Source organism: Dromaius novaehollandiae, chromosome 4 (genome assembly GCF_036370855.1).
Source record: "Dromaius novaehollandiae isolate bDroNov1 chromosome 4, bDroNov1.hap1, whole genome shotgun sequence".
In the NCBI taxonomy this organism is placed as follows: domain Eukaryota; kingdom Metazoa; phylum Chordata; class Aves; order Casuariiformes; family Dromaiidae; genus Dromaius; species Dromaius novaehollandiae.
Window position 1 is genome coordinate 23,129,938 of NC_088101.1, and position 26,006 is coordinate 23,155,943.

At 36.4% G+C, this 26,006-nt stretch overlaps 1 protein-coding gene across 5 annotated transcripts; it reads right to left on the bottom strand.

Annotated features, from left to right (window-relative positions):
- Positions 1 to 762: 762 nt before the first annotated feature.
- On the bottom strand, positions 763 to 26,001 carry ZGRF1 (zinc finger GRF-type containing 1). 5 transcript variants are annotated; one of them, XM_064510613.1, is made up of 29 exons: positions 25,858 to 26,001; positions 24,568 to 24,648; positions 24,363 to 24,443; positions 24,187 to 24,243; positions 23,509 to 23,694; positions 21,224 to 23,138; positions 20,777 to 21,082; positions 20,368 to 20,450; positions 19,545 to 19,643; positions 18,203 to 18,308; positions 18,010 to 18,116; positions 17,635 to 17,785; positions 16,018 to 16,685; positions 14,339 to 14,477; positions 13,585 to 13,769; positions 12,935 to 13,122; positions 12,099 to 12,238; positions 11,421 to 11,567; positions 9,825 to 9,939; positions 8,690 to 8,949; positions 7,305 to 7,464; positions 6,552 to 6,629; positions 5,567 to 5,714; positions 4,848 to 4,975; positions 4,413 to 4,536; positions 3,783 to 3,959; positions 3,502 to 3,636; positions 2,558 to 2,819; positions 763 to 1,260 (listed from the first exon to the last, which is right to left on the bottom strand). In XM_064510613.1, exons 2-29 carry the CDS (start codon positions 24,586 to 24,588, stop codon positions 1,148 to 1,150), a joined length of 6,279 nt encoding a protein of 2,092 aa, XP_064366683.1. In that variant the 5' UTR covers positions 24,589 to 24,648; positions 25,858 to 26,001; the 3' UTR covers positions 763 to 1,147. The 5 variants fall into 5 exon arrangements, with proteins under 5 accessions (XP_064366683.1, XP_025957524.2, XP_025957522.2 ...); XM_026101739.2 differs by lacking the exon at positions 20,777 to 21,082; XM_026101737.2 differs by having other exon boundaries at positions 16,168 to 16,685; positions 20,777 to 23,138.
- Positions 26,002 to 26,006: the final 5 nt, after the last annotated feature.

The window sequence follows — 26,006 nt, forward strand, 5'->3', positions numbered from 1 at the left end:
GCAGCCCCCTGCCCCCTCATAGCCAGGTAGTGTTAGTTGTCCACAGCCTGTCCCACCCCACACCCACCTGCTCAGCTAGCAAGAATTTAATTCACTTCTTTGGGGTAAAATAAACTTTCCCCCTTTCCTCCTTATGTCATCCTGGGCTAACCAGGTCCACAGTCAGCTTACTGAACTACAGTATGCTTATAGCACGTTTCCCACCATTCTGATTTATTTCCAGAGACAACGACACAACAAGCTAGTCACTAGGCAGTTTGTTTCCAAGCTGCAGAAAGAAAGAAACCAGATTACTTGTAATAATTTGATGATAGTTTCAGTGCTGTTAAGATGCCGGTTCTACAGCAGGCCCTCCAGCGTTCCTTGGAGTCTTCTCGGGAAGAAATTTAACAACACTGCAGCATCTAGAAATTTTATGAGGTCCATGCTCAGCACACTTTCTCCCACAGTTTATATGTTAATCACTGAAGCTCCCTGTACAGGCTTTGAGACAGCCTACTGATTAAATTTTGGCCATGGTGAAGATACTGAACTTTGTTCCTTGTCAGAGAAAGTTTCTGACACAACAGTATTCTCTTTCCAAAACAAAATACTTGATCTTTTTAGTAGCCTCCAGACACCTCTAAGGGACCTTGTCCAAAACCTGTAAGAAGTCTAGATGCAGGTCAATCTCTTCTCATTTGCCTCTCTTGACAGTCAAAGATTTAATAGACCAAGGACATATAATTTTCTTCCAAAACAAAAAAAAAAGAAAAAAGAAACCTCCTTTTTTTTTTTTTTATTAGTCCCTTTTTAATCATGCTTCTAGATGTAAGGTTCTCTGATGTGTAAATACAGAATATCACAAAATTGTTTTAAGATACGCTGTTAGGTCTATATCTAACCTGAAGTATAATGAAACATGAATAATACGATCAGGTATAATAACTTAACTATAAAAGGATTCAGTTATCAAGCAGATGCAATAACTTTATTCTTTGTCTGTAGCCATATAAACAGAGGGTTAACACAGGAGTATCAGCACACTGAAGTATAAACAAAATTAATTATCCCACATGAAACAAATCTTACATTTGCTTGAAGAGCCCTAGTGATCTTTATAGACACACATTTTGTATTTTTTAATAAATAAAAATATGCACACATTTTAATTTTCCTTTTTCTTATCCTTTTCTTCATTATTTTTCTCCGAATAACACTTAAGAATGTTGTTTAGCTGCTGCTCACACTGGCTTACATGTTGTAATCCATTTTCCCAACCTAAAAGCAGCAATAAACAGGACAATTACATCTCATTTTACAGTATTCATCATGTACTTAGTATGTGGTGACGAGAACACCTATTTCCCAAAACCCAACAAAAGGTTATTTTTCTACTTTGAAAATTGTTCTTCACAGAGTTCAGCCATTAACAAGATGCTTCCTTTGATGTCAACCAAGTAGGTAAGTAAAATAATTACTCTTCCAGCACCCATCTCTTTGGCATCTTCTCTAGTGACTCTAAGACAAGAGATAGTGAATCTCAGCAACAGAGGCCAGGAACACCCTTTGCAGCATCTGCTAATGGAAAGCTCTACTCCTCTAAAATGGGATGTGCCCCTCTGCAAGGGTGCCTCCACGGGCACTGAGAAGTCGGATTCAGTCAGATTTTATTAAACCTATTCAGATGATCTGGATACTATTGCTTCGCCCATTCAAAGAAACCTTCCAAGGAAAGAATCTGAGATAAGAGGTAAATAATGCTTCAAGATCTGAACTGTCTCATTTCAAGGGGGATAATTCAAGTACCAATGAAGGGAGGAAATGCAACCTATTTTTCCAAAGTGTGCATGCTGTGGGAAGCAAAGATATATAGGACAAAGGGACTGTTCAGGCATTTTAAACACCTTCTAACGGAGTTGTAAGGGGTAACCACGAGGCTTTTTGTTTGGTTTTGTTTTTAAATAGGATTAACTTTCAAGTTTATGAAAAACAGAATTACAATAAACTTCAGGAAATACGTGGAAACTATGTGAGAAACTGATTTTCAAAAACCTGTATTTCCTTCTGTGGTCTGATGAAACAAATAGGTTCACAAGAGAGTCACTTGCAAACAAAGCAATGAGGAATTACTTGATAGAGCTTACTGATCTCCACTAGCATTTTTTTTTAAAGCAGATCAAAATTTATCTTCCAAAGATAACATGAGCCCTTATTCACAGAAAGGCCTCATGATTTTTGTTTCCTTTATTTAAATACTAGCTATTCAGATATTCTGCTATATAGAAGAATTTGTTTATAACTTGTTTCTGCTTGGGTCTACTAGGTAAAAGCGAACTGGAAAAGAGCTAGGAATGCAGTGATATTATGGGTTCCACATCTCCTTCCTATGGTGCTTTTTGTCTAGCTATCTGATGGCATCAATGAGGACTCGCATTACTGGATAACAAATAAACGTCAAGTGTGAACACAGTTTATAGATAAAATGGCAACCATTGCATGCTTGTAATGTACCTAATGGCAAGAAAAAAAATGATAAGCTACATGATTTTGAAAATAAAGAAAAAGAATATATTACCTTTGCAGTGATGAATTACTCTTCCCCACAGTCTGTTCTTACTTAAGCAGGCCAGATTTCCAACAATCAGCAAATGCCTCTTTGCTCTTGTCAGTGCAACATTCATTCGCTTTTCTGAATCTATGAATCCAACCTGTCTTGTTCTTACACACGACAAAACAATGATCTCCTTCTCAGCTCCTTGGAATGCATCTACAGTGGACACTTGGACAGCTTTAATTTCAAGAGCTTCAGAGTGTACACCACTAAGCAAATTCTGAATCTGCAGACAAATAAATACGGATCTTGATATGAGTCATGTATTCACAGAGTCAATCCCTTGTCTTGAGCAAAAGCAATCAACAAGTCTGAGTTTATATGAGATGCAGATTAAGAAAACAGAGAATGTAATGACAAGAAAACCTCAACTAACTGCTCTAAAAAAATCTGCAATGAAACCATATTTGACAAAACACTGGTGGCATTTGGTTTGGCAAAACCAGTGCTTTTGCTTAGTAATCACAGCAGCCCATGTCAGCGTTGGACAACCAGGTTAGGTAACCTGCAACCCTGCTAGATAGATAACATCAGTGTTATTGAATATAACAATTCTGTTCCTGTCATAAATACCAATTTGCAACAGCTCCTAATTCATTTGCGAATATTATGAACTGGTTAACTTACCAGTTTTCTGAGTGTGCGTTTGAGAGGGAAAGAAAAAGAAAAAGAAAAGACCCCCAAAATTATGAGGCAAGTTTGAATTAAAACGTTTTCTCTAACTTTTTAGAGAAATAACTATACAGATTTTTTTTTTTAAATGAGACAACAAATGCAATTTCTGCTTCACCTTTTCAGCACTTTTTTTTTCACTTCTACCTCAGTTTTTCTAGTTCAGATGAAACCTACGTTTATTCTAAAAGAATACGTTTAAGAAAAGTATTTTACTGAGGATAGATTATACAAACCTTACACATCTGTGATTTATAAAGAGTAATCACACCAATTGCAGATCCTTCTACTCCACTTGCAATCAGACACTGGATAAGCTTGACTGTAAAATGAGCTTCTGCCATATTATAAAAGCTGTTGTCTCTTTCAATCTGGAAATCGGGAAGAAGTTCTAATTTAGCTCTGATAACCAGCAGTTAAAATACATTTTGTTGCACAGTGACAATGCAAATGGAAATAGAATGGCAAAAAATGACAATATATTGACTTTTTATACAAGAAATGTTTAAAAGCTTACTTGCTCCATCCCACTAACACTATAAAAACATAGTGTTGGAAGCCAATCCAGTAAAGGACTTCTGTCTTCCTCTGAAACACCATTTATCAGAATTCCTTCATAAAACAGCTCATTGGCTATAGCACTGATAGCAGGGTGACATCGGTACTGTGTCCGAAGCAGTATTGCTTTATGCCCCTAAAGAATTAAGAGGCACAAAATGTGAATGGACCAGAGAATTAAATTTTTCACAATGTAAATTAGATGAAACAAGTAATAAGTGGAAGTAATTCCTGCAGTAAGTTGACTTTACTTTCATACGTACAGCTCAACAAAAGTTAAAGCAAATATTTTAGTTCCCGATTCTTCTACCTGGATTGGAAACTGTACATAAATATCAGAAGGTGGAATCTGTAATTGTACTTTAATTCATTCTTCTTTTACTTTGTATTTGTTACATTTTCCAGTTTGTGTGCTGTTAAAATAACATTCACGCAGAATTGCACCAAAATGGAATCTGCTTCATAAAACCAAACAAAAAAACAGGCTGAAACACTGACCCTTCTGACATCTAAATCAGGACTTTTACTGACTTCAGTGGCCCTGGAACAACACCTTCCATCCTGTTAAAGATGTGGCAGTAGTACATACCATTAAGGAAAGCCGATCAAACAGAGTCTGCTCCAATCCCTTTTCATGAACACTATCAGACCCTTGAATAGTTGGTGGTAATTGCTTAGGATCTCCAACAAGGACCAGCTTTTCACATTGAAACCTAAACAAGAAAATTAAAAAAAAATCCAAAAAGGATGATACACTGGTTATAACAGTTACAAAAGTGTGTGCTTTCTTTATATATCATAGATCACTCCATGGATCATTCTCTTTCCATAGTTAAAATAACATGATAACTCAAGGATGGCATCTAAGAGCAGGCTTCAATTTGTAATTATTCTTTTTGCTTTCTAAGGTAAGAGCTTGGAGCTCATGTTCTTTACAAGATGTCTAAGTCTGGCAATTATTTAAAGTTGTGTCACTGCTAGCTAGAAGTTATATCTCTGCTGAATCACAAAAGGATGGCTGTACCTGGCAATAGGAAGGAGAGAAGCAGGTTCAGTCATCTGACTGCACTCATCCAGCACCACCACAGGAAATTTAAGGGTATTCATACAAGAGAATGGGCAGGCAGCACAGGTCACTCCAACCACTTTTACCTTTGTTATTGGTGAGGGGGAGAGGAGTAGAGAAAATGTTAAGATTATGTAATAGTTTATCTGTATGCAGTACATAACTATAGCTTCAGCAGTAGAATACACCTACTTTTTAATTTTTTTAAGCAGTTCTACTGCATGCTATGCCATGCTCACAGAGCCTCAAAAATTAAATTCTAACTTTCAGTAAGAAGTATTGTGTATGCACAGAGATGGATCAAAGGTTGGCATTTGCTATGTTGGCATGCTTCTGTGTTAGAAGAATTCACAGATTCATGGATTTAAGACTGGAGCAAGTCTGATACAGCAAGAGTTACAACTATACAACCCTGCAAAACCTTTTGAGCCCCAGTGACAAAGGTGGCAGCGATGACTGCTAGGAATAAGCACAAAGAAGAAGTCATACGCACATAAGACACTAAGCTATAACCGTGGAATCAAACTTGCCCCAGTCCTAGCATTCATTTTATTTTTCAAAACTGTAGGAATTTGGTAGCCTTGGGTGTGAGAGTGGATCCTCAGTTTCCCTTTGCCAGGCCTTGTGGATACAGCATACTGAATACTCACTTTCCCATCCAACTACTTTGACGGTACCTGTTGCAATATAGCTTTGTTGGTCCCTAGTTTATGTTGCTCAATACTCTTCCTCACATAGATTCTTTCAACTGGAGTTAAATCTTCCTTCATGAGAGCAAGCAGTTCTTTCAATTGTTCATTTTCATTTCCTGAGCCAGCATGTAAACTTCAAAAACAATTTTTATAACAGGCATTACAATTACGGAAGATTACAGTGCTTTCAGAGTTCAGTGAACATCCAATATAGTAAAATAATCATACATAGTACACAACAGTACTTCACAACAATGTACTAACCCATACCAAATCCAGCTGAGATAGACTAGTACAACACCTGTTTTAAAACAGACCTTTATCGCACTAGCTCAGACTCACCGCCTCAACCACACACATAAGCATGGTAAATGACTTCTCCAAGCTATACAGTTGATTTCAGAGCTAGAACTGATGGGAAATACTTCATTCACCATTTTACACCTTTTATATGCTATTGTCACCAAGTAATGAAAATCTAATCTTTATTGAGCTTGACCTATACCTCATTCTCTTAAATTGTGCAAAAAGTACAATCTAGATCACAAACCCCATAACACTGTAGATTTATATAGCAAAGTTAACTTGGGTAAGAAGTATAGAATTAATGACTTGTTACCATTAATTCACTGAACATTAAATTTATGATTACTTCCTTCTAGTTCTCATCACTACAAATGACATATATCTATTTTAAGCCTGTCTTTTCTGCTTTTCCTCCTTGCATACATTCCCAAATCTCGAACTGGCCATTATTTTGATCTCTTCTACTGCATTCCTTTTAAAAGCAATAGCTCCATTCGGCAACAAATCAAATTCCCAAAACAAGATAAAACTCTCCACTGTTGAAAAAAATACTAAGATAGGCTTATCACATTTTGAATGGCTTCAGAATAGTCATTTCACAGCACTACATAACTATGATCTACCTTATAACCTCTGCAGATCCTTCAAAGATTAAGATTCTTACCTATAGGGAAGAATTGGTTTGGCAATTTTCCTAATACTTCCCACTCGGATAAAACTCTCAAATCCAAGATCAAGTAGACTTCAAAGAAAAAGAGATTATACTTATTACAAAAATATAAAAAGCAATTTTGAAACATTTAAAAATGGTTCTAAAGACACTAACAAACACACCAAAACACTGAAGAACACCAGCTTCTACAATTCACGATGTGAAGCAACTTAGAACACAATTAAAGTAAATCAAAATCAAAACAAATTATCTCATCATGATTTGTCTCAAAAGTGTTTTATACCTTTATAATTCTTTTCTCGTAAATGATCTTCCATTTGTACTTTCCCTTCCTCCCTTTACCCTTTCAAATTATGAGCTTTATTCCACGTTAACCTCTAATGACTTCTTTTTCTTCCCCTGTATTTGCTGAAGCTCCCTAAACCTTTCTCCTACTGCTACTTCCTAAAGCTTCTTGTGCACCTTCTGTGACTGGTAGTTTCTAACAGTAAATGTGATGAAAGTTGGGTTCAGTATTAGCCTTACACAAATTAATGCAGCCAGCCTTACACAGTCTTTTAGCATAGGTGTGCTATACAAAGGATCAAGGGTAAGATTAAAGTCCTTGCGTGATACTTCATAGGGGGAGAATGCAGTCTTTCTAAAGCTTTATGCCAGCAATATGAACACAATTATCCTTACCATAAAAGTGCATTCTCAACATTGGAACAATAGTCTGTAAAATTTTAGTTCACTGTAACCTACCCAAGCAGTATCCTGTCAACGGCAACATTAGTGGAGGAAGCAATCAGAAGTTTCCATGGAACTGGCCTTTGGCCATCCTTTGCTTCACTGCTTTCAAAGAGCTGTACTAGGAACAAGATTACAACAGACAGCAAATAGCTCTTTCCAGCTCCAAAAACACCTGGTATTTTAGAACAAAGCAAAAGTTAGGAATGAAAAATGTCTATGAGGTACAGTTCTGATTAACTGTTATAACACTAATTTATCTTCTGAAATATTATGCTGTGATTCCTTGCATATTGTATATTTTAAACGTGCTTGCTGCAGCAGCTCTAGGTTTCCACGGGCAACCAGTTGGCTTACACTTTGTATTTATTTACTGCCTGCAATGTCTAAAAAACTAGAGAAGAGGGTAAATAAGACATTCTTCCTAAATTTTCTGGTGGAACACATGTAGTATTTGTTAAGGAATCTCACCAAGACATTAACGTAATACAAACACAAACATCTACACGCGCATCCTCATACCGTGTCCTCAGGGACAAAATAAGGCATTTTAGAGATGATGATGGTTTTGGAATGTCTAATAATTATAAATAGGTTAATATGCCTGACAGCCTAACAAAACCTCAGGCAATTTAAATCCAGTGCTATTTGTACTAATACATTATTGTCAATGTATTTATTTTGACTGGCTCTAAAATTAGTGTTTATGGTAGCTGCTTCTCCATATAGATTTCAAAATCTCTTTGAACTAAGATATTTATTAGCCTTTTTGAACACATTGAAGAGTCTGGTAAAACTGAAAAAGGATAGAAGGAAATATAAAACAACATGGACAAATGCATAATAAGCAAGATATGACAATTTAGCAGAAACAGTACATCTCAAGAAAAATTAATATGAAAAAATAGGCAGAAGATGCAAAATAACTCTGTTTTGTGTACATGTCTGCTAGGAAAGATTTCTGCACTCAGGTAAAATTCCTACAAAAGTTAGCATGCAATTCAAAAATCTAAAGGTCTGTGCTGATAGAATGGATGCAATGATTATAGTATCAAGGTCATTACCAGAGGGGCCTCATGCAAGAAATGGATTTTCAGGAAATATGTGAACTACGTGAGGACAGCAGTGTTACAAAACAGTTGAAAAGGATATTACAAACAAAGGCAGTTTATTCAAGAGCATCTTTTTGGCTGAGTTTAAAATAAATCAATGTTTATCTAGTTGTAAGAATACCTCAGTCTGCCTGGAATTGTAATTATTAATTAGCACAAAGGAAACAAGTCTACTGGATCATCACTGAGAGAATTTAGGGATACGTCACTAGCACTGGCATTACATGTCAATTAGCATTTTTTTCATAGAAAAAATAGCTGTAAATCTAACGATTATTTGTCGTATACCATGTATGATTGTGATAGGGAAGATCTGCTGTTCTTCCACTGGTTTGACATTTTCATGCGAAGTCATCATCCCAGCTATCTGGATCAATGACGTAGCTTGATCTGGGTTCAATGAGAACGTTTGGATCATCTTCCTGGCTAGTGCCATTGTTATTTCAGGGCTGACAAGTCCATACATCATTGTGCATTTCAGGTTTGACGCTGGGGGAATAAATCTTCTTTTGTTGACTTTCTTAGTAGCCTTTTCAGAATCAAAATTCCTAAGAAAAACACAACAATCATAAAAAGAATGAATTCAGACCATTTGGTATGAAATGTATAATATTGCAAATGTACAACTTATATCTCATGGTTGGTTCTGACATTCTTACCTACCTGACATAGAAGTATTGAGGTTTTACAGTTAAGAGCTGGTGGAATTAGAAATTGCTGCCCCCCTAAGCCCTCAAATATAGCAGAACTTTATATTTTTGCCCCCTTATAACTTCCGTGGTTGAAAGGTGGATCAACCAAAATGGACTTTGGAGTTTTATCACTCTTGCTGTGAAGTTATGTTTTCAATCTGACTTATTCCAAGGCTGCGAGTTGGATAGAATTAAGAGTGGTAGAATCTCATAGCCAGAGGTAGCAGGAGTTTATATAATTACTTATTTTATCCAGTGAACCACAAGCAGTCTTGGAAATATCCTTATATCTCTCCGAATCTCCAAGGAAATATTTCCTTTTTTCCCCTCATTCTTATTTTAATTTCAACAGATTCTAAAATTTGTGAAAGTTGACAGGAAAAACAGTGTTAGTGAATTCCCATGAAGTATACACATTAACTTAGTACTGTCTCTGAACTGTATTATCAATCTCATGGCCATAAAGTTGCCCAGCATTAATTTCTAGGCTATAAAACGTGGGCTGCAGGTTAATTTTAGGAAAGATAATCCTTTAGATTTAAGCAGGGGATATATTTACAATTCTATGGAAGTGAAAATTACATTGTTACAGTTCACTCCTTACACTGTCTCTCCGATTTTCATTTTTCTCATCCACTTTTTAATAAGGCAAACTCGATGGAATTTTTGTTGTTCTTTCTCTACCTATTCATGTATTGCACGTCCACAGTATCACTGAAACAGTAACTTACATCTTTAGTAGATACGGTATTAGTGGTAGCGTAAGTGGATTGAAGTACTCCTCCATATTTCTTAAAGACGTAAGCTCACCACTAGCATTACAAACTAGCAAGGCATGAACAAGCACTGAAAAGGTCACAGAAAAATAAAATTAGGAAAATATGAAATTAGCCAAAAGTTCTTATCAGCTACAAAATACCAAGAGAATAATTAGCCGCCCTAACAGAAACCAAAATTACTATGTTGGACTGATTATTATAGAGCAAAGCGATCTCTAAGTGCTTCTTTTCAAGGTGTGTCATCTTGAGGTATTTGCAGTTCCAGCATTAGGATCCTTCTGGGATGCAAGTTTAGATAAAAATCTTTAATTGTTTAAAAATACTTGTAGAGAAGTATTTATAAGGCTTTGGCATTTAGTAGGTGAGCTTCATAAGTAACCCATCTGTACCACAGTAGCTCAAATTGAATTGTCTATCAATATTTCCATTACAATACAGGATGATTTCTGATCTGCTGAACAGCTGTGTTCTTACAACGCTCCACCCCCAAAACCCACAAACACATCTACATTGGGCCAGACTGAAAGTCCATCTAGCCTAGTGTCCTGTTTCCAAAATATCCTAAAGTGGATGCCTACAGAAGAGTAAAAGAACCAAGCATATATTTAACCATATTTTTCTGAATTCTTTGCCAGTATCCTAAGGTTCTGGGGCTCAGGGATTTCCTAAACAAGAAGAAAGAGGAAGAAGAAAGAGGAGGGTTTCTAATATGTTTAGCAACCCTCATACATCGATTTTAATGTTGTTTATAACGGGTAGGCATTATATATTATTTAAAGTTTTATTTTCATACTACTTAGTCTTTTAGTTTTGTAAAGCTCATAGAAGTATGAAATAATATCCGTATTTATGATCAGGAAGTTTCTGGTCTTAATCTTCTTCCTAAGAAAAAATAAACTTGAAATCCTGTAATCCAGCAAAGTTAAGACAGAAAAGCTAAACTCTCCCAGACCCTGACCGCTCTGATACCCCAGTCTTGCAATTTATACTCAGGAAAAAAACAAAACCAAACCTCCAATTGAATTTGAAGCCCTTAATTTTGATAGGAAGTATGGCTACACGGAACTCGTGTACCATAGTATTTTTTTCTGTATTCTTCAATCTCCTGAATGCAATTCAGAACAGGAGTTTAATGTAGGTGCTGTGTTTTTTGCTTTGCAGACACACTCTCCCTAATGAGTACACATAAAGCTTAAAAAGACTAGTTTGTTAACTTCAAATACCCGATTTACCTCCTTAGGGTTAAGTGGTATGAATACAGCTTCTTGTGATTAAGTGCACAATTTTCACATTGCATTAGAAAAAAAAAAAAAGGCTAGTAGATGTGTATTTTTACTAGCTCCAGTTTCTTATTCCTTACTTTATAGCTTTAATTGCATAAGTACTGCATTTAAATTACACTTTTGAACATACTTACAAGGAAAAAATACTGTGAATAAAATGATGTGCTAGATTTTAGAAATTCCCATCTCATCCTTCACCACTAGCCACATTTTTCCCCACAATGGTGGTTTTACTTAATGCTAAATTATTTGGTGTACAACTTACTATTTGTTTGCCAGTTTGAGGGACAATAGCCTTTCAGGGGTAGTAATTCTACTTCGTTGTTAGATGACGGTCCAAAGAAAGCACTACTTGCAATGAAAGTATCAAGGGGATCAAAGTTTAGAGTCTTCGAAACAACCCAAATATCATCTGTCAAAATAATACATAATTCTCATAAGCTTCTTCTACTGAAGGCTTTTAAGAAAAAAAAAAATCAAGCCAAACAAAATAGCCCAACATTTACTACGTTATAAATTAAACCATCACTAAAATGAAAGTACGTGGGATCAAAGTATGTGGGATAAATATGTTCAGTTCAGTTGTATGAGATATGCAGAGATATGCAATGACTATTCAAACACCAATTTTCATATAAAGTTTTCCCTACAGGTTATCTATCTGAATACTGGCCTGTCCTGAAACTTCACTGCTCAGACTTAATCTAGTCTGAGCCTAAGGACAAAATATTCATATTTTTCTGAAGATGTATTTAAATATTTACCAGAAAAGATGAATTAATGAGTTACTCTGTTGCCTTTCTAGAATCGGAATTAAATTACCAGAGCTGTCAAGAGTTCAAAAAGGAGGTTGAGATTTCTTTTTCTGTTACAATTTAAAACTGTAAAAGGTACAGCATGAATCTGGACATGAACAATCCTTGTGATACTCAGATTTGCTTACCTTTACTGTAGACAGAAGAATGCTCCTTTCTGCTCAGTTTGAGGTATAATTTGCTTTTGGAATCACCATCGAATTTGGCACGTGTATTCATAAATTTCTTTAACTTATTAAACTGTTTTGTTTGAATTTCAAAGGCTTTCCTGTTAAATTATAATTTTAAGAAAAACTGTTTAATCGATAGCACATTTTGGAATCATCACAAAAAATAAGAAAGCTCCAGAGATGAGACCAAATTATACAGCACAGATTATAGTGTTTGTGCATCTTCTTAAATTAGCAGGGTTTAAAAATATTTATCTCTACTAGCAAGTACTTCTCTGATAGTCAGCCAAATTTAAATTGTTTCTCCTATATTTAAGCAATGTAGAAGGAGAGCCTTAGACAGAATCTCTAATATTAACATCAGAATACGTATGTTGTGTCCAGCCAGGTTTTCCTGTTTCCATGAATATTAATGACCAAAGATCTTTACTACATGTCTACTTTGAGAAGTATCACTACGAGAATATATCAGACTCTGTCCTAAACTCTCCTACAAAAGATTAAAAGAATAGTAATTCAAATAGGACAGTCATAAGGGATTCCACTGAGCAATTGATCAAGTTGCTAGCAAGCAGTTTTGATTCTTGATGAAAAGAATACCGACCTGAAATGCTACTGCTGTTAATACTTCTCCTTCAATAATTTGGCTTTTACATTTCTACACAGAACTGCAGCCCTTTTAAATATAGTTACTGAATGTCTGTTAAATTCTACTGAAATACAGAGTTACTGGTATATCTATAAATCCCACACTTCACATAGCACTAGTGAAAGGTGTATAGTTTTCGGAATACCTCACCAAAAGCTGGCATCCCTCATAGAAAGAAATCTTCTGACTTCTGAGGTACGCCCCAATACTTTTTACATCATGAAGCACTATACCGGGTCTGGATTTTATCTGTCCTGGATTCACCTCTTCTATCCACTTGAAAAATGAACACTGCTCAGCTTTTGGGGCATCACAGGTATAGAACAAACGACCCTAACAGGAAAAGAAAACAACAAGACAAGATAGACCGTTAGCACTTTAAAACAAACAGAAAAAATATATAAAGCAATTGACCAGTACTAGCTGCTATATAATATAATCAGATAAAACTCCTGTGTTTTCAGCACATTCAACTGAAAAACCAAGCGTGTTCCCAGAATTCTCAGGTTCTGGAGCCACTCTGTAATCATCATTTACAGAAATCCCATACAACCTAGAAAATCGTAAATTCAAGTCTTTCTCTCTACATATATAAAACTGTTACCGTATGGAGAGAACTATTAGCTCATCAATTCGGGACACTGGCAGATATTAAAGCTGATCTCCATAACATATCACCTTAACCTGTAATTGTAAATCACATATAGAATCCTTCTTTAATTGTTCACAGAATATAATCTATATGCCAAACAGACAAACATCCCAAACTGTAAACAAACAAGGAATAAACAGCACCTTGTTCTGACCTTCTTTTTTAACGACAACAAGCTTAGCAGGAAGCATGTGATCACACAGTGGAACACGGCTTTCTTTGCTCCCACTTTGCCCATCTTTCAATGAAGTGTAAAATGATATATCCACTTTTGAAAGAGCCTTGTGTAATCTTTGTGACAGCTCAAATAGAATTATGTTTAAATGCTCTTGACAGAAAAAGGAGAATAAAAGAGCAATTAGTATAGCCTTAAAATGGTTACAGGAGTACACAACATTAAAACAAGTACATTTTCACTTGAAACTTTCAATCCCAAATCTAAACCAAAATATTTAATTTGAGTCCTAAAAGAGAGCATTTATCTTACGAGCCTGCAAAACTCACATTTTGCACATGCAATTGATTTGTTATAACTGCCTTACTTTCATACAAATCACATTTAAGTATATGGCTCCAAAAGATCCAAACACTAAATAACTGTACTTACAAAAAAGCATAGATAGTAAGGCTGATAACATAAAGACTGATAAACAAGCTTGTGGTTACACAGTTGAACAGAAGTGAACTGGTCTTTTGGTTTGTTTTTGCAACTTTGGGTACAGACTGAACATATCTGAGTAAATACATTTCCAAACCAAATGCAAATAGTTGTTCCAATAGTTGATGCTGATATCATCTCTCTACCCAACCAGCCTTGAGAAGCTTCAGAAATGTGTATTTTTAATTACGTCCTATTCACAAATGACAGCATTCTCCAGAGCATCATGTTAGACATACCTGTTAAAGCAGCTGTAAAAATCTGTTTGTAATGAACATGAGACTGAAAAACAGTCGGTATGGCAATCTTCCTTTTAGGAACATTAGCATATTTTACCTTATCCACATTAGGAAAGGACAACTCAGAAACTGTTAAGTCCTAAAAAGCAGAAAAATAAACCATTTAAAACTTGCAAAACCCTGACTGTACAATTCCTTAGTGGAATGACAAACATGAATGAAATGAATTTTGATAACTGGCAACTGGACAGGAATGCCAAAACTCATTTTCCCCTCCACCCCCAAACATTGTGCTCAGATCTGCAGATACAGCTAGCAGATACAGGACCTCATTCTGCAACCAGAAGTTTCAAGATGAAGACTGTCAAAGAAGAATCGGTTCCACAAAAGCAAAATATAAATCCCCTTCACCACGAATGTTTACAAACTTGGTTAACTGCAGGTACAGTTAACCAACTGCCGACTGCCAAAAGCAGTAAAATTAAGTACAACTAGAGCTATGGTACAGTGATCTTGGATTATTATTTATGATGGTCAAAGTTAAATTTGCCCCTGGACATAGAGCCTGCATTTTGAAGACCATAGGTAATACTTTCAAAGGCTTTAGAGTAAATTAGGTAATTCAGATACATGTTTTAGCCCTTCACACAAAGAAGAAACACATAAATCCCATTTTTAGCACCATTTCTGCACTGAAATACAACTCTTCAGACAAAACTACAGCAAAGGTACTACAGACTAGAGAAGGAAGAAACAGACTAGCACTTTGGGGAAACTGAGCCTACCGCCAGCCTCCCCTTTAGCTAGTCCCCAAAAAGCTTCCCTCACTCTCCTGCACTGCAGTGGATCACGGGCATAATAGTGATGACTTTCCTAAAAAGCTTTTTAAGGTCCAGTATATGTGGATACAGTATACATGTGCACACATACATAAGTATACACACACACACACACACATTATATACCAGTATATATGAAATACAGTAGTTATTTCAACACCTCCAGTTCATGTACGAGTATTTTACTGGACAAACATACTTTTAAAGAACTAGAAAACGGTGTACAGTACTTTTGTATCAAAAAAAGAAAAAAAATTACCTATTTTCATCAACTCTCAAGCATAGCCATGTGACAGCTTCTAAAATGTGACTTTTGGTTTCTTTCCAACACACTCCATTTGTTTCAGATCATCTACTATTCACAAACAGCTGTGTTAATTTTGGGTCCTTATTCAATGCCATAGCTTACTTCTCCATGATTAAAAGTGATGACATTTTAAATATTTAAAAATTATTTACTACACTGTGAAGCAAGATGTGGGTGTTTGTGAAAACAACACTGATTTCACAATTAAGAAAACCACTTCTTAAAAATATGCTCTTACCAATTATAATGACAAATCAGCCCAGCATCTTCATGCCATCAACATTCAGATTACAAATCTAAATCTGTCACTGCGTGTGCCAAGGAATTACCTCTATAAAGGATTAGTCACAGCACTGAAAAGTACATTAGTAGCTGCTGTTCTATCACTGAGACTCTTTTGTGTTACTAAATATACAGAAACACTTCATCCAATCATAGTGATAATATCTCACAGGAAATCAGATAAATGCAGTTACTTTGTCCGGAAAAAATGTGCTTTTGTCATAACTATATCTGCTTGAACAGTTACACACCTGGACTTCTCCTGTTACAGTGTGGCAGCTCAGATGGCTTAACACCTTTTGTGTTGCTTCAGCTAAAGGAGCCTGACTTAAGTGCAGAGAAAGTAACTTCCTCTCTGAAATTAAATCTCTGTTCTTGCTATTTGCACAACGTTTACCAACCATGCTCTTTGCCATCCGCAGACAGACAGAGCCAGGAGGGTTTTTATTCATAGCACTGCTCTGGCTCTCTCCTGTGTCACCCAGTGGCATTCCAAGGATGTTCTCAGCCCAGATGTCTTCAGTCACTTCCACATCATCGCTGTTTTGAGATATCAAGTCACACTGAGCACTGTTTTGGTATTTTAGCCACTTGCTTTGTCTATATTGTGAAGTCACATTAGGAGACATTGGTTGTATAGACTCCCTTTGTCCGTCTTCCGTATGCTCTTCAAACACAGAGGTTTCATAATTCCTGTCCTCGGGGCCAAAAGCACTGATAGGAAACACTGCTGACTTGTTGCGTAAATTGACTACTGAAGAGCCAACAGATTGCTGAACCGCATCACAGTCAGTCAGATAAACTTCTGCGTCAGGAATCTTCCCAGTGGCAGGAACAGTGACAAGTGGAGCTCGTGTTTTAACAGTGGGTTTGAATCTTGAGAGGTTGCATTGTTCTGGATAGCTGGATTCCTCCCATGCTGTAGGACAAATACATCTTATAAGCGACACTTAGCACTTACAGATGGCACATTAACCTCAGATGCACAAAAATAAAGCTGAAGAATTCAAAGTTCTTCCTTTTACACCCTGTCTTCTAATTGGCAAGCTCTTTGTATCATGCCATATAAAATGAGTAATTTGAACTATGACTCTTCTATTATTTAAATCCCTATATTCAGGGCACATTTTTATAGGCACACCACTTTTATAAATTCAGTGTTTGGCTGAAAATATGTAAAAGTTACTCCATTCTGGAGGTTATTAAAAAAATTTATGATATTTTTGGCTGTCACTACAGCTGCCAACTGAAAAATAAACCAACAACTTAAGATTTGTTTCCTTCTCCCAAAAATCACACACAAAATTGTGTAGAATTAATATTAACCAATATGGATAACAGGCTTCTAGCTTTACAAGCATCCTTTTAGTTAAACTAATATCCATAAGAAATGACAGACAATGATAGATGCCAATTTAATCACTGGAAGTGGGTCAGAAGGCAGCAGAATATGGAAGAAAATTAAAAGCAAGTAAATAAATGGAAAATGCTAGCATGAATTAGAAGCTTAGCTTACAGCCTGCTTTTTCCAAACTAAAAGCTAATTCTTCATAAATGGAATCAGTCTACTAAAGTTTCTTTCAGGAGAAAATAGTATTTCAGGTGGAGGGAAAACGGACCCCAGGCTAATTTAACTGATCTGGCTAAAGACTATTAAAAATTTCACTTTAAAAAAGTGACAAACATATATATGAACAAGGTGAAACAAATACAAATAGAAGTCTGTAGTTACCCAGACATATACAGAATCAGTCTATTTCAGGGGCCAGGGTAACTGGCTTTTTACAGTGGGACTTGTGCTCCAAAGAACCTCAGAGATTTTCTAGCAAAAATATTGTGAAGTGCAATTATAAACTACAATTTCTTACTGAAGAAGCATTCTGAAGGTTCTGTGCCAATTGGTATGATCCTGTCTATCAGAGGCTCTTGGATGTCTTCAATAGTTTCCTCATTTCTTGAAGGTGGACAAATCGGAGAGTCTGGATTAAGTGAGGAAGCTGGTGGTACTGATGAAATCATCTAGAGATGAAGAATTAACATGTCAAGTGAAGGACAGGGGGGAGAAAAAACAACCAACCCTGATTATAGCTCTTTTGTCACTGTTCTCTCTCTCATTATTCTAATTGAAATGTCTCTCAGTTGAGATTAGAAGGTACTAAACATGACATAAAATTGCTATCATGAAGACATGGAGGGGGACAAAAAAAAAAAAAAAAAAAACCTACAACAAAGTCAATTCACACCTTGGAAGGTTCCCATGAAGTCCACTGCGTTTGCACCAAATCAGAATGTGAAAGTGAGCCTGACATTATCCGTTTCGGAATTTCAGAATATATACCCAGTGCCAATGCTAGGAAAAATACGAGAAGGACAGCAGTCATGCTGAAAAATTGTTCTGAGACCAATCACTGCCATTCTACTTTTACTCTCACTTACGAGTTTCATCCATTATTGACTCTTTAATAATGTTAGACTTCTTTTGAAAATTCCCTTCTGCAGTAAAATTGGTATCATCTTCATGAAAATTTCTTGCATGTGGAGACTTTACAAAAACAGCATGAACGAAAACTTGTTAGAAATTGAACTTTTTTTAATCCTCTCTCTATATATTATTTTTGGATGAAGATCTTATTTCTAAATATAAATCTTCAGTATCTCTAGCACATTCTGGAAATAAAAAACATACATAATACTGATTTTCCTCCCATTTTTCAATACTGAAATGGATACTGCATTAGAAAAATAGTTTAAGCTATGTTGCACCTCATGTTTCATTCTCACTCAAGATGAATATTGTACTATTAACCCCAAGAAACAATAATTATAAAAGCCCTTTGCTACTTTTTTCTATAAGGAATTTCTTTGTTTAATACCACGTACTGCATATTTTTCAAAGTGAACCTGATCAGAGAGAAAAACAAACAAACAAAAAAAACAGGTTATGTCTTGCAAACACATACTCCTATGAAAAAGATGAGCAAAAATAATTATGCCTAATTGCAAAGTTTTAACCATAAAGTACTACCTTTGGTTCCTAATGATTTAGATATGATTACAGTGTTCCAACTGTGAATTCTCTTTTATCTTACATTTACAGGATACTGTCTTGCATTAAGGTTAGTAAGAATAACTTTGAAAAAAATTTTTACCTGTCTGCAGTCAGAAAGGATATAATCGCTTGAAAACAGGGGTGACAAAAATCTCTCAGCTGCAGACTCCATAGTATCTGGGTACTGGTGCCATCCTAGCTGCGAGCAGGGAGCTCTCAACATTATCTCACTAGCTGCTGACCCTTTTACTCTGTGCCCTTGAAACTCAACAGGCTACACAATATATTAGAATTATCGTTAACTGAAAACAAGAACTGTTCAGGAACTATCTGGAGTCAATAAAAGTATTTTGCATGCATATAACAAAGATCACCTGTTTAAAGCTGTAGTAGAGGGAAAAAAAATCTGTGCTTTTGAAGCCATCTTTCTCTTGCACCTCAGCAACTTAGCCACAAGAAAGTTTTGGAAAATCTCTATATCAACAGAAATCTCGTTGTCTGATGTAGTATTTCTTAGCCTTATCTTCACATTGTAAAAGCTGGGTTTGAAACTCTCAATGGAAAACAACCCATAGACAAATGAACTAAAAAGTGATCCATCTGAGAAGCCTATTACGAGATTGGTTAAGTATTTATTAGGACTTTTTGCAACATATTGAAAACAGTGAACTATTTAATTGAATTTTAAGAGACTGTATTTATTATACATTGATTCCACAGAAATTGTACCTTTGGCTGGCAGTCAAAAGTCCTACAGTCTCCTTGGCCTGGTGCTGCTGGCAGAATAGATGGTTTGGGTTTCTGTAATATGTTGTCCACACAGAGGGGCTGCATATAAAAGTACCAAAAACTAATTAATCTAACAGTTTAATAACCATTTAAGACAAGAATTTAAACTAATAAAACTTAGCACTTTTCCAAAGACCAAATGTATTGATATAGCAGAGAGCATTTTAAACTATATTCTTTTTATTTGGAAGCCAAAAAAAAAAAAAATCAATGATAGGTTAACGAACTATGTTTGCTGCTCAGATCAGCTGGAAAAAACAGAAGAATTCATTCTAAAATCTTCCTTTCACTTTGGAAGGGGGAGTCAAAAGAGAAAGACTAGTAACAGCATAGGATAAAAATCAATGTGAAGCATCAAGCACAAAGCAAAATTTTCCAAATAGATTGCTAGCATATCTCAACCTAAATGCTAAAGTTCTTAGGAAAGCGATGCATCCAAAAAGATGGTGAAAGAAAGAAAAACTAAATAGTAAAAGAAGATAGGATAGGAAAGGAAGTGCCAGATTTTATAATTTTATGATAAAAACTTAACTAGATATTACAATTAACATTAAGTTTCTTGCCATACTTTCAGTCTTATCAACATTTACTGACGATAGGGTCTGCAAGAAGACATCCTTTGTTTACTATCAGCTTATTAGTTGATATGGTTAAACAATTTCCATCTCAGTCACTATTGTTTCGTAAATCAGGAACTGAGTAAGCCCTGTGGAAAACAAGTTTATTTTGTAGAGATAGATATGTGTAGTCAAAAACTGGTTACCGTAAGGCCAGAAGAATCCAAGTATGAACAAGAAGATAGCTCTCTACTTCCTGAGTAAGACATTTCTGTTAATTGTTTTATAGCTACAAGAAATGGAAAAGTGTTATAAGTTGTAGTTCCAGTATTCATTTTATAAGAAAAAATCTGAATATTTATTTAGCTTGCAGGCCCTACCCATGTGAATAATTGCACAAGTGAAATTAACTGAATAAAGCAAACAGAGAAGCAGATTTTGAGCCCCCACTGGTACTTCAAACACTAAAAATTGCATAAGGTAATTTTCATAACATATCACTCCAAAAGTATGATTTCTGGATACAAATCATTCAGCAGGAGAGATAAGAGTACACAAGTCAAACATGTGAAAAGCCATACATAATATTCAATTTAAAATAGAAGCTGACCTAACCTTTGTCTCTTACAAGGGGTTCAAATATCTCTTTAGAAGTCTCTGCTTCATATAATAAGCTACTATTTTCCTGTATCTTTTGTAAGCTTTCTAATGCTGTGCTATGTTCAGTCAAAGCTCTTAAAAGAGCGATATTGTTTACCAAATCAGGAAGTTCTGATGAATTTTCAACAAATGCTGTGCATTTCACGCAATCCATTCCTATTCTTTCACCTTCGCAGGCTTCATGAAGGGAATTTATGCTCTCTATATTTTCAAACTCAGTTTCACCTATTTCTGTTTCCTCTGAAGATGAATGGCCTTTTCCTAAAAGATAGATAGCACTTCTGGAAATTATAGTATCTTCCTTATATGAAATGTCAAATACATTTTGCTGATCCTCTACAATATATTCGAATGAGCCACAAGAAGTATCAGATTTTTGCAAAAAAGCTGGGAAAGGACTACCTGGTTTAATGCCATCATTACTAGTACCCTGGAAATGTTCTAAATCTATGTACTGGGATTTTGTACATCCAAGCGGTAACACTTCCTCTGCAGTTCTTTTGTCCATTGCAGAAATCATTCTGCTGCTAGAAATACATGAATTACTTTCAGTTTTCTCAAATATATTGGTTTCAGCATGACCTTCATTAATATTTGTGCCACTAGGCAAAAGATCAGAGTCCTTGCTTTTTATCAACCCCTCATTAATGGTATTTGCTGCACAGTCATCAAGATCCTTCTTACAGGTGCTAGCTTCAATATTTAATCGACTTTCACTAGTCTCTTTTATTTTGTTTCTATCATCCAAAAGTTCCATTTCAATTCTGGTGGGGCTTACAGAGTCTTCGGCAGTTCTCCAAATGTTGCCAACATTGTTGTCACAAAGCAGCAATGGTATACCTCCTGTAGAGCGATTTCTATCATTCTCTCCATCAAATATTAAACCTTTGACTTCTTTTTTGCTGCGTGACATTACTTCACAGGAAGAATGAAGTCTCAACTCAACAGTTTGTGCTGCATCTTTTCCCTTTAAGCAAGCTGGACCTTGTGAAAGCATGTCTCCTTCAACAAGCTCTTTCACATCTCTTTCACACAGGTCTTTATTGTCTGTGTCATTAAAATCAAAAGCCTCCAATAAATTGAAGTTAATCTCCATCACCTGTTCATCTGGACCACTGTCTCTGCCATGTGTACCTAATTCCTCTTTTACAACTTCAAGTCCAGTCAATACTACATCTGCAGAGAGCTCCAAGTCACTAGACACTGTTTCTGAATTTCGTCTTGGCTGGAGTTCATTTTGTGACTTTACAGATGAATCCTCTATAAGACCATTGGCCACTGAATGCTCTCTGCATGTGGAGGGATTTGTCTCAGGGGCGATGGACTCAGCTGGACTTGCTGAAAAAGAAATATCACTTAAGGATGACACAAATTCACTGCTGTTCATTTTACTTATGCTGGATTCAGATAGGATGCAACTATTTGGTTGGTCATTGGCAGCGCATCTGTTAATTGATAACGGTTTAGGTACCCCTTCACTTCTAGAGAATGAGGGTTCTCGATATCTTTCACAAACCAGAGTGCATTGCCCTTTGCTGTCTGTTAAATTCATACAGGCACACATTTTTTCAGGATGCAAAGTCTTTGTACTGCAGGGATCTTGTAAATCTTGACTTAAGTTATTTGCCTTTCTGTCGTGCCTTTGTCCTGCAACTTCTTTATCACAAGGTTGTTCAGCAGAACTTAGCAGCATTTCAGCATTCCATTCCCTTTTATCACTTCCAGTTTCCTTTGTAAAATGTTGGTGCTGAATATTTTGAGTAAGTCCTTTGTCAGGGTTGCCTGAAAAGCCAGGTAGGGTTATGCTCTTTCGGTCATGGAAACTATCTACGTTTTCTGATGTCTGAAACCTCGAATGACATCCTGTGATGTCAGAAGTTGCTTGCTCTCTGCATAGCTGTGCTGGTTTAGACTTCAAAAGAGCTATTATCTGTGCCGTGCTCCTGATGTTCTGTGACACTGCCACATGACTGCTTGTTTTGGTGTGCTCTGTAATTAGAGGATGTTCTGGCTTCACAACAGACTGATCAGAGTTCCTCTTCTCTGTCTCTTTACATATATCAAGAAATGGAGCGGAAACCAGTGAGGTGAAAGACTCATGTTCTTTATCATTGTTTGTATATACATCTTCATGGAAGTTGGTAGACAAATTTGTGTCTGCATCCTTCTTGCAAATCGTAGAAAATAAGGGAGAGGTGATATAAAACTTAGATGGAAAAGAACCCTGACACTGCTTAGATAAAGGCAATATTGTTGCTTTTTCTTCATCTTCCTTTGTTGGTATTTTCTTTTCAACTTGGCGTGGCCCTTGGAAACCCTAAGAGAGAAGTTTAAAATTAATTGTACTGAGAAATCAACTTTACATTTTGTAATCTAAAAGATAAAAACAGGACATGCTTCATAAACTATACTCTGGCCAAATATCACAATGATTCTACACATGTACAGAAATAATCTCAAACGCTTGTGACTTTCACTATACCCTTGGCAGCAGAAATCCTGCTAAACCCAACAAAGATTTAGTAAACTCTGACCATATGTTACTCTAACCAGTAACATATTCTGATTTCCAGTTCCAAAAAAAGCAGGGAGACATTATCTGTATATTCACCGTTCATTAAAAAAATGTGCCCTTGGTGTTTTAAAATGCATGTTAGTGTCAGACAACTTGGGAAACAAAGACATACTGTAAACTTCCTTTTCAACCCAACAGGCAGGTGCCTTAGAGGCAGACCACCAGGCTTTATGACATTTCTATTCACTGCTGTAGTTTCTGCCTTCCTTGGCTGATCTTCAGAAGATTTTTCATTCAGCTTTACTGCTTCAACAGTGATCAAATAACGTTCACTTTCTAAATTATCTCCAGCGTTCACCTAGGAAAGACAAAGCAGCAGTGTATACATAATAGTGCTATGTAAGAAACAAAAACAGTTCCTTATAAATGTTGTGATACTTGCACATAGAAGAGTCAAAATCTTAACATTTTTCACCCAATATAACACTACTCCCCATACAAATTGCCAGACCAAATATAATAGAAAACATTAGCATCTCAAGTTTCAAGTCATGTTCACTTAATGTATTACTGTAATACACTGCTTTTACCCAAAATCAACACATTTCCATAAATTTTCTACATTGCTTCTGGAAAACAGTTAGTTTTAATCAATAAATGGAAGCAGCTTTAGCATTTCATTATTTGTATTACAGCAGATTTTCATAAGATATAAGAAACTGTCGGCCATATCACCAGAGGGAAAAAGTGGTACTACCTCAATTACCAAAAGAACAAGTTTGAAATGCTTCCTGAAGCACAAACCAACAATCATAAGCATACAAATAAAAAACTCCAAAACAAAATATACCTGAGATTTTATAAATATGCTCTCCAAACATTGTGCTTTATCATCAAACAAGATTGCCTGCAATAAAAAAAAAAAAATTTTAAATACTGAGTTTTATTTCACAGATCTACTACAATAGCACTGATAGTCAAACAGCAGCAGATGATATCAAACTGTATTAAATTTAAGTTGTTCACCTTATTTCCTCCAGTTCTAATCCTCAGAATTCCATCTTGCCACGTTTTTGATTTTTTCATTTTTTGGTGAGTGTACAATACCTGATTCGAAAGAGTAAATATTGAAATAATGATAAGTAAGAAAACATTTAAACAATACAGCAGCTACACTGATATTTAATTGATTTTGTTTACTCAATTGCATACAGTATTAAAAAAGACTTACAGTAAATTCTTGAGAAGTCATCGCTTCAGCAAAACAGTCATTCAACAGCTTATTCTGCAAATATTCATATCTTTATACAGCCTGAGAGACAGGAAATTTTTCAGAATTCAGCATGGTTGTAAGAGAAATGTATTCAAGAAAATAGATGTCAGTTCACGTATTTTTTCTCAAAGGAAGAAAGCTAGATGGAAAAAAGTCAAAAAACTCCACATACACCCTGGATCCCCACCTCAAGGTATACCTGATGTGGGAATATTAGCCCCCCCACACCTCAGGGCATACCTGATGTAGGAATTTTAAAGGCACATGTTGAAAATAATTTAACACAAAGCCTGCTGGAAAAAAAGGTGTTTTTATAGATGCCAACATCTATTTTAAATTCATTTGAATGAATGCCTGGCAACTCTGAAAACGCTATTGGTCATATTGCACTTTGAAATTACAAATTATCATAACTGTGTTCACTTGCAGCAAGAAAATACCATGCAAATTATTAACGGACTAATTTTGTCAAGAGTTTATTGACTTGACTTGGTCACGCATGCTTAACTCATATTAAAGATAACTGATTTTCGAAATCGGTTGCCCGTGAAGTCAAGCCTCTTTACATATTTAAAGCTGGTTCAAAATTATTTTTAAAGTAGCTTCTGATGATGAAAACAGGAAAAAAAAACATTATAAAAGCAACTCTTCTTCAGAAGCTGTGACTTACTGTACATTTTGCTAATGTTTGATCAGTTCTGTGATTTACATTAGTGTTTAAAGAGCAGCACTTAAGACCTTATCCAGTTTAATCAATTAATGTCATTGCAATGAAAATTGACCACAGGACACAGCATAAGATTTCCAGTTATTCTCACACGGCAACTTCGTGAGAAATACTTGATATAAAGTAGCTACACAAACACACACTCATGCTTCTTCTCCTGACACTGCTTTCTACAGCCGTCACATTCTTGGCAGCGCCCGGATCAGCACGTACAACGCTGTGGAGGGTGACACATGTAGAAGCAAGCACGAGAGACGTTTAGCAAGGTATAAAACCGAGGGGGAAAGCAGACACTCTTCAGGGATACAGAACAGCTCCTCCAGTTATTCACAGCAGTTGCAGCAATGTGAATACTTCCTATGATTTAATACCGGCCGTTAGCGACCGCCGCCGCCGCAACGGCCGAGCCGCTCCCTCAGGCGCGCGGCCGCGGCACCACGTCGCACCACGTCACGCCACGTCACGTCACCCCCAGGGGCTTCGCGCGGAGCTCGGCAGCCCCCCCGCCCCCGCCTACCCACCTGTCCCGGGCGCGCGCGGGGCCACCAGCTCACTCCCTCCGCGCGTTCGAAAGTTTCCCGCCGCCGCCAGCATGACGTCACTAGAGGCCGACAGCCAGGGAGAAAGGCCCCCTCCCCCGCCGGCGAGGAGCGAATCACGCGCCCCGAGC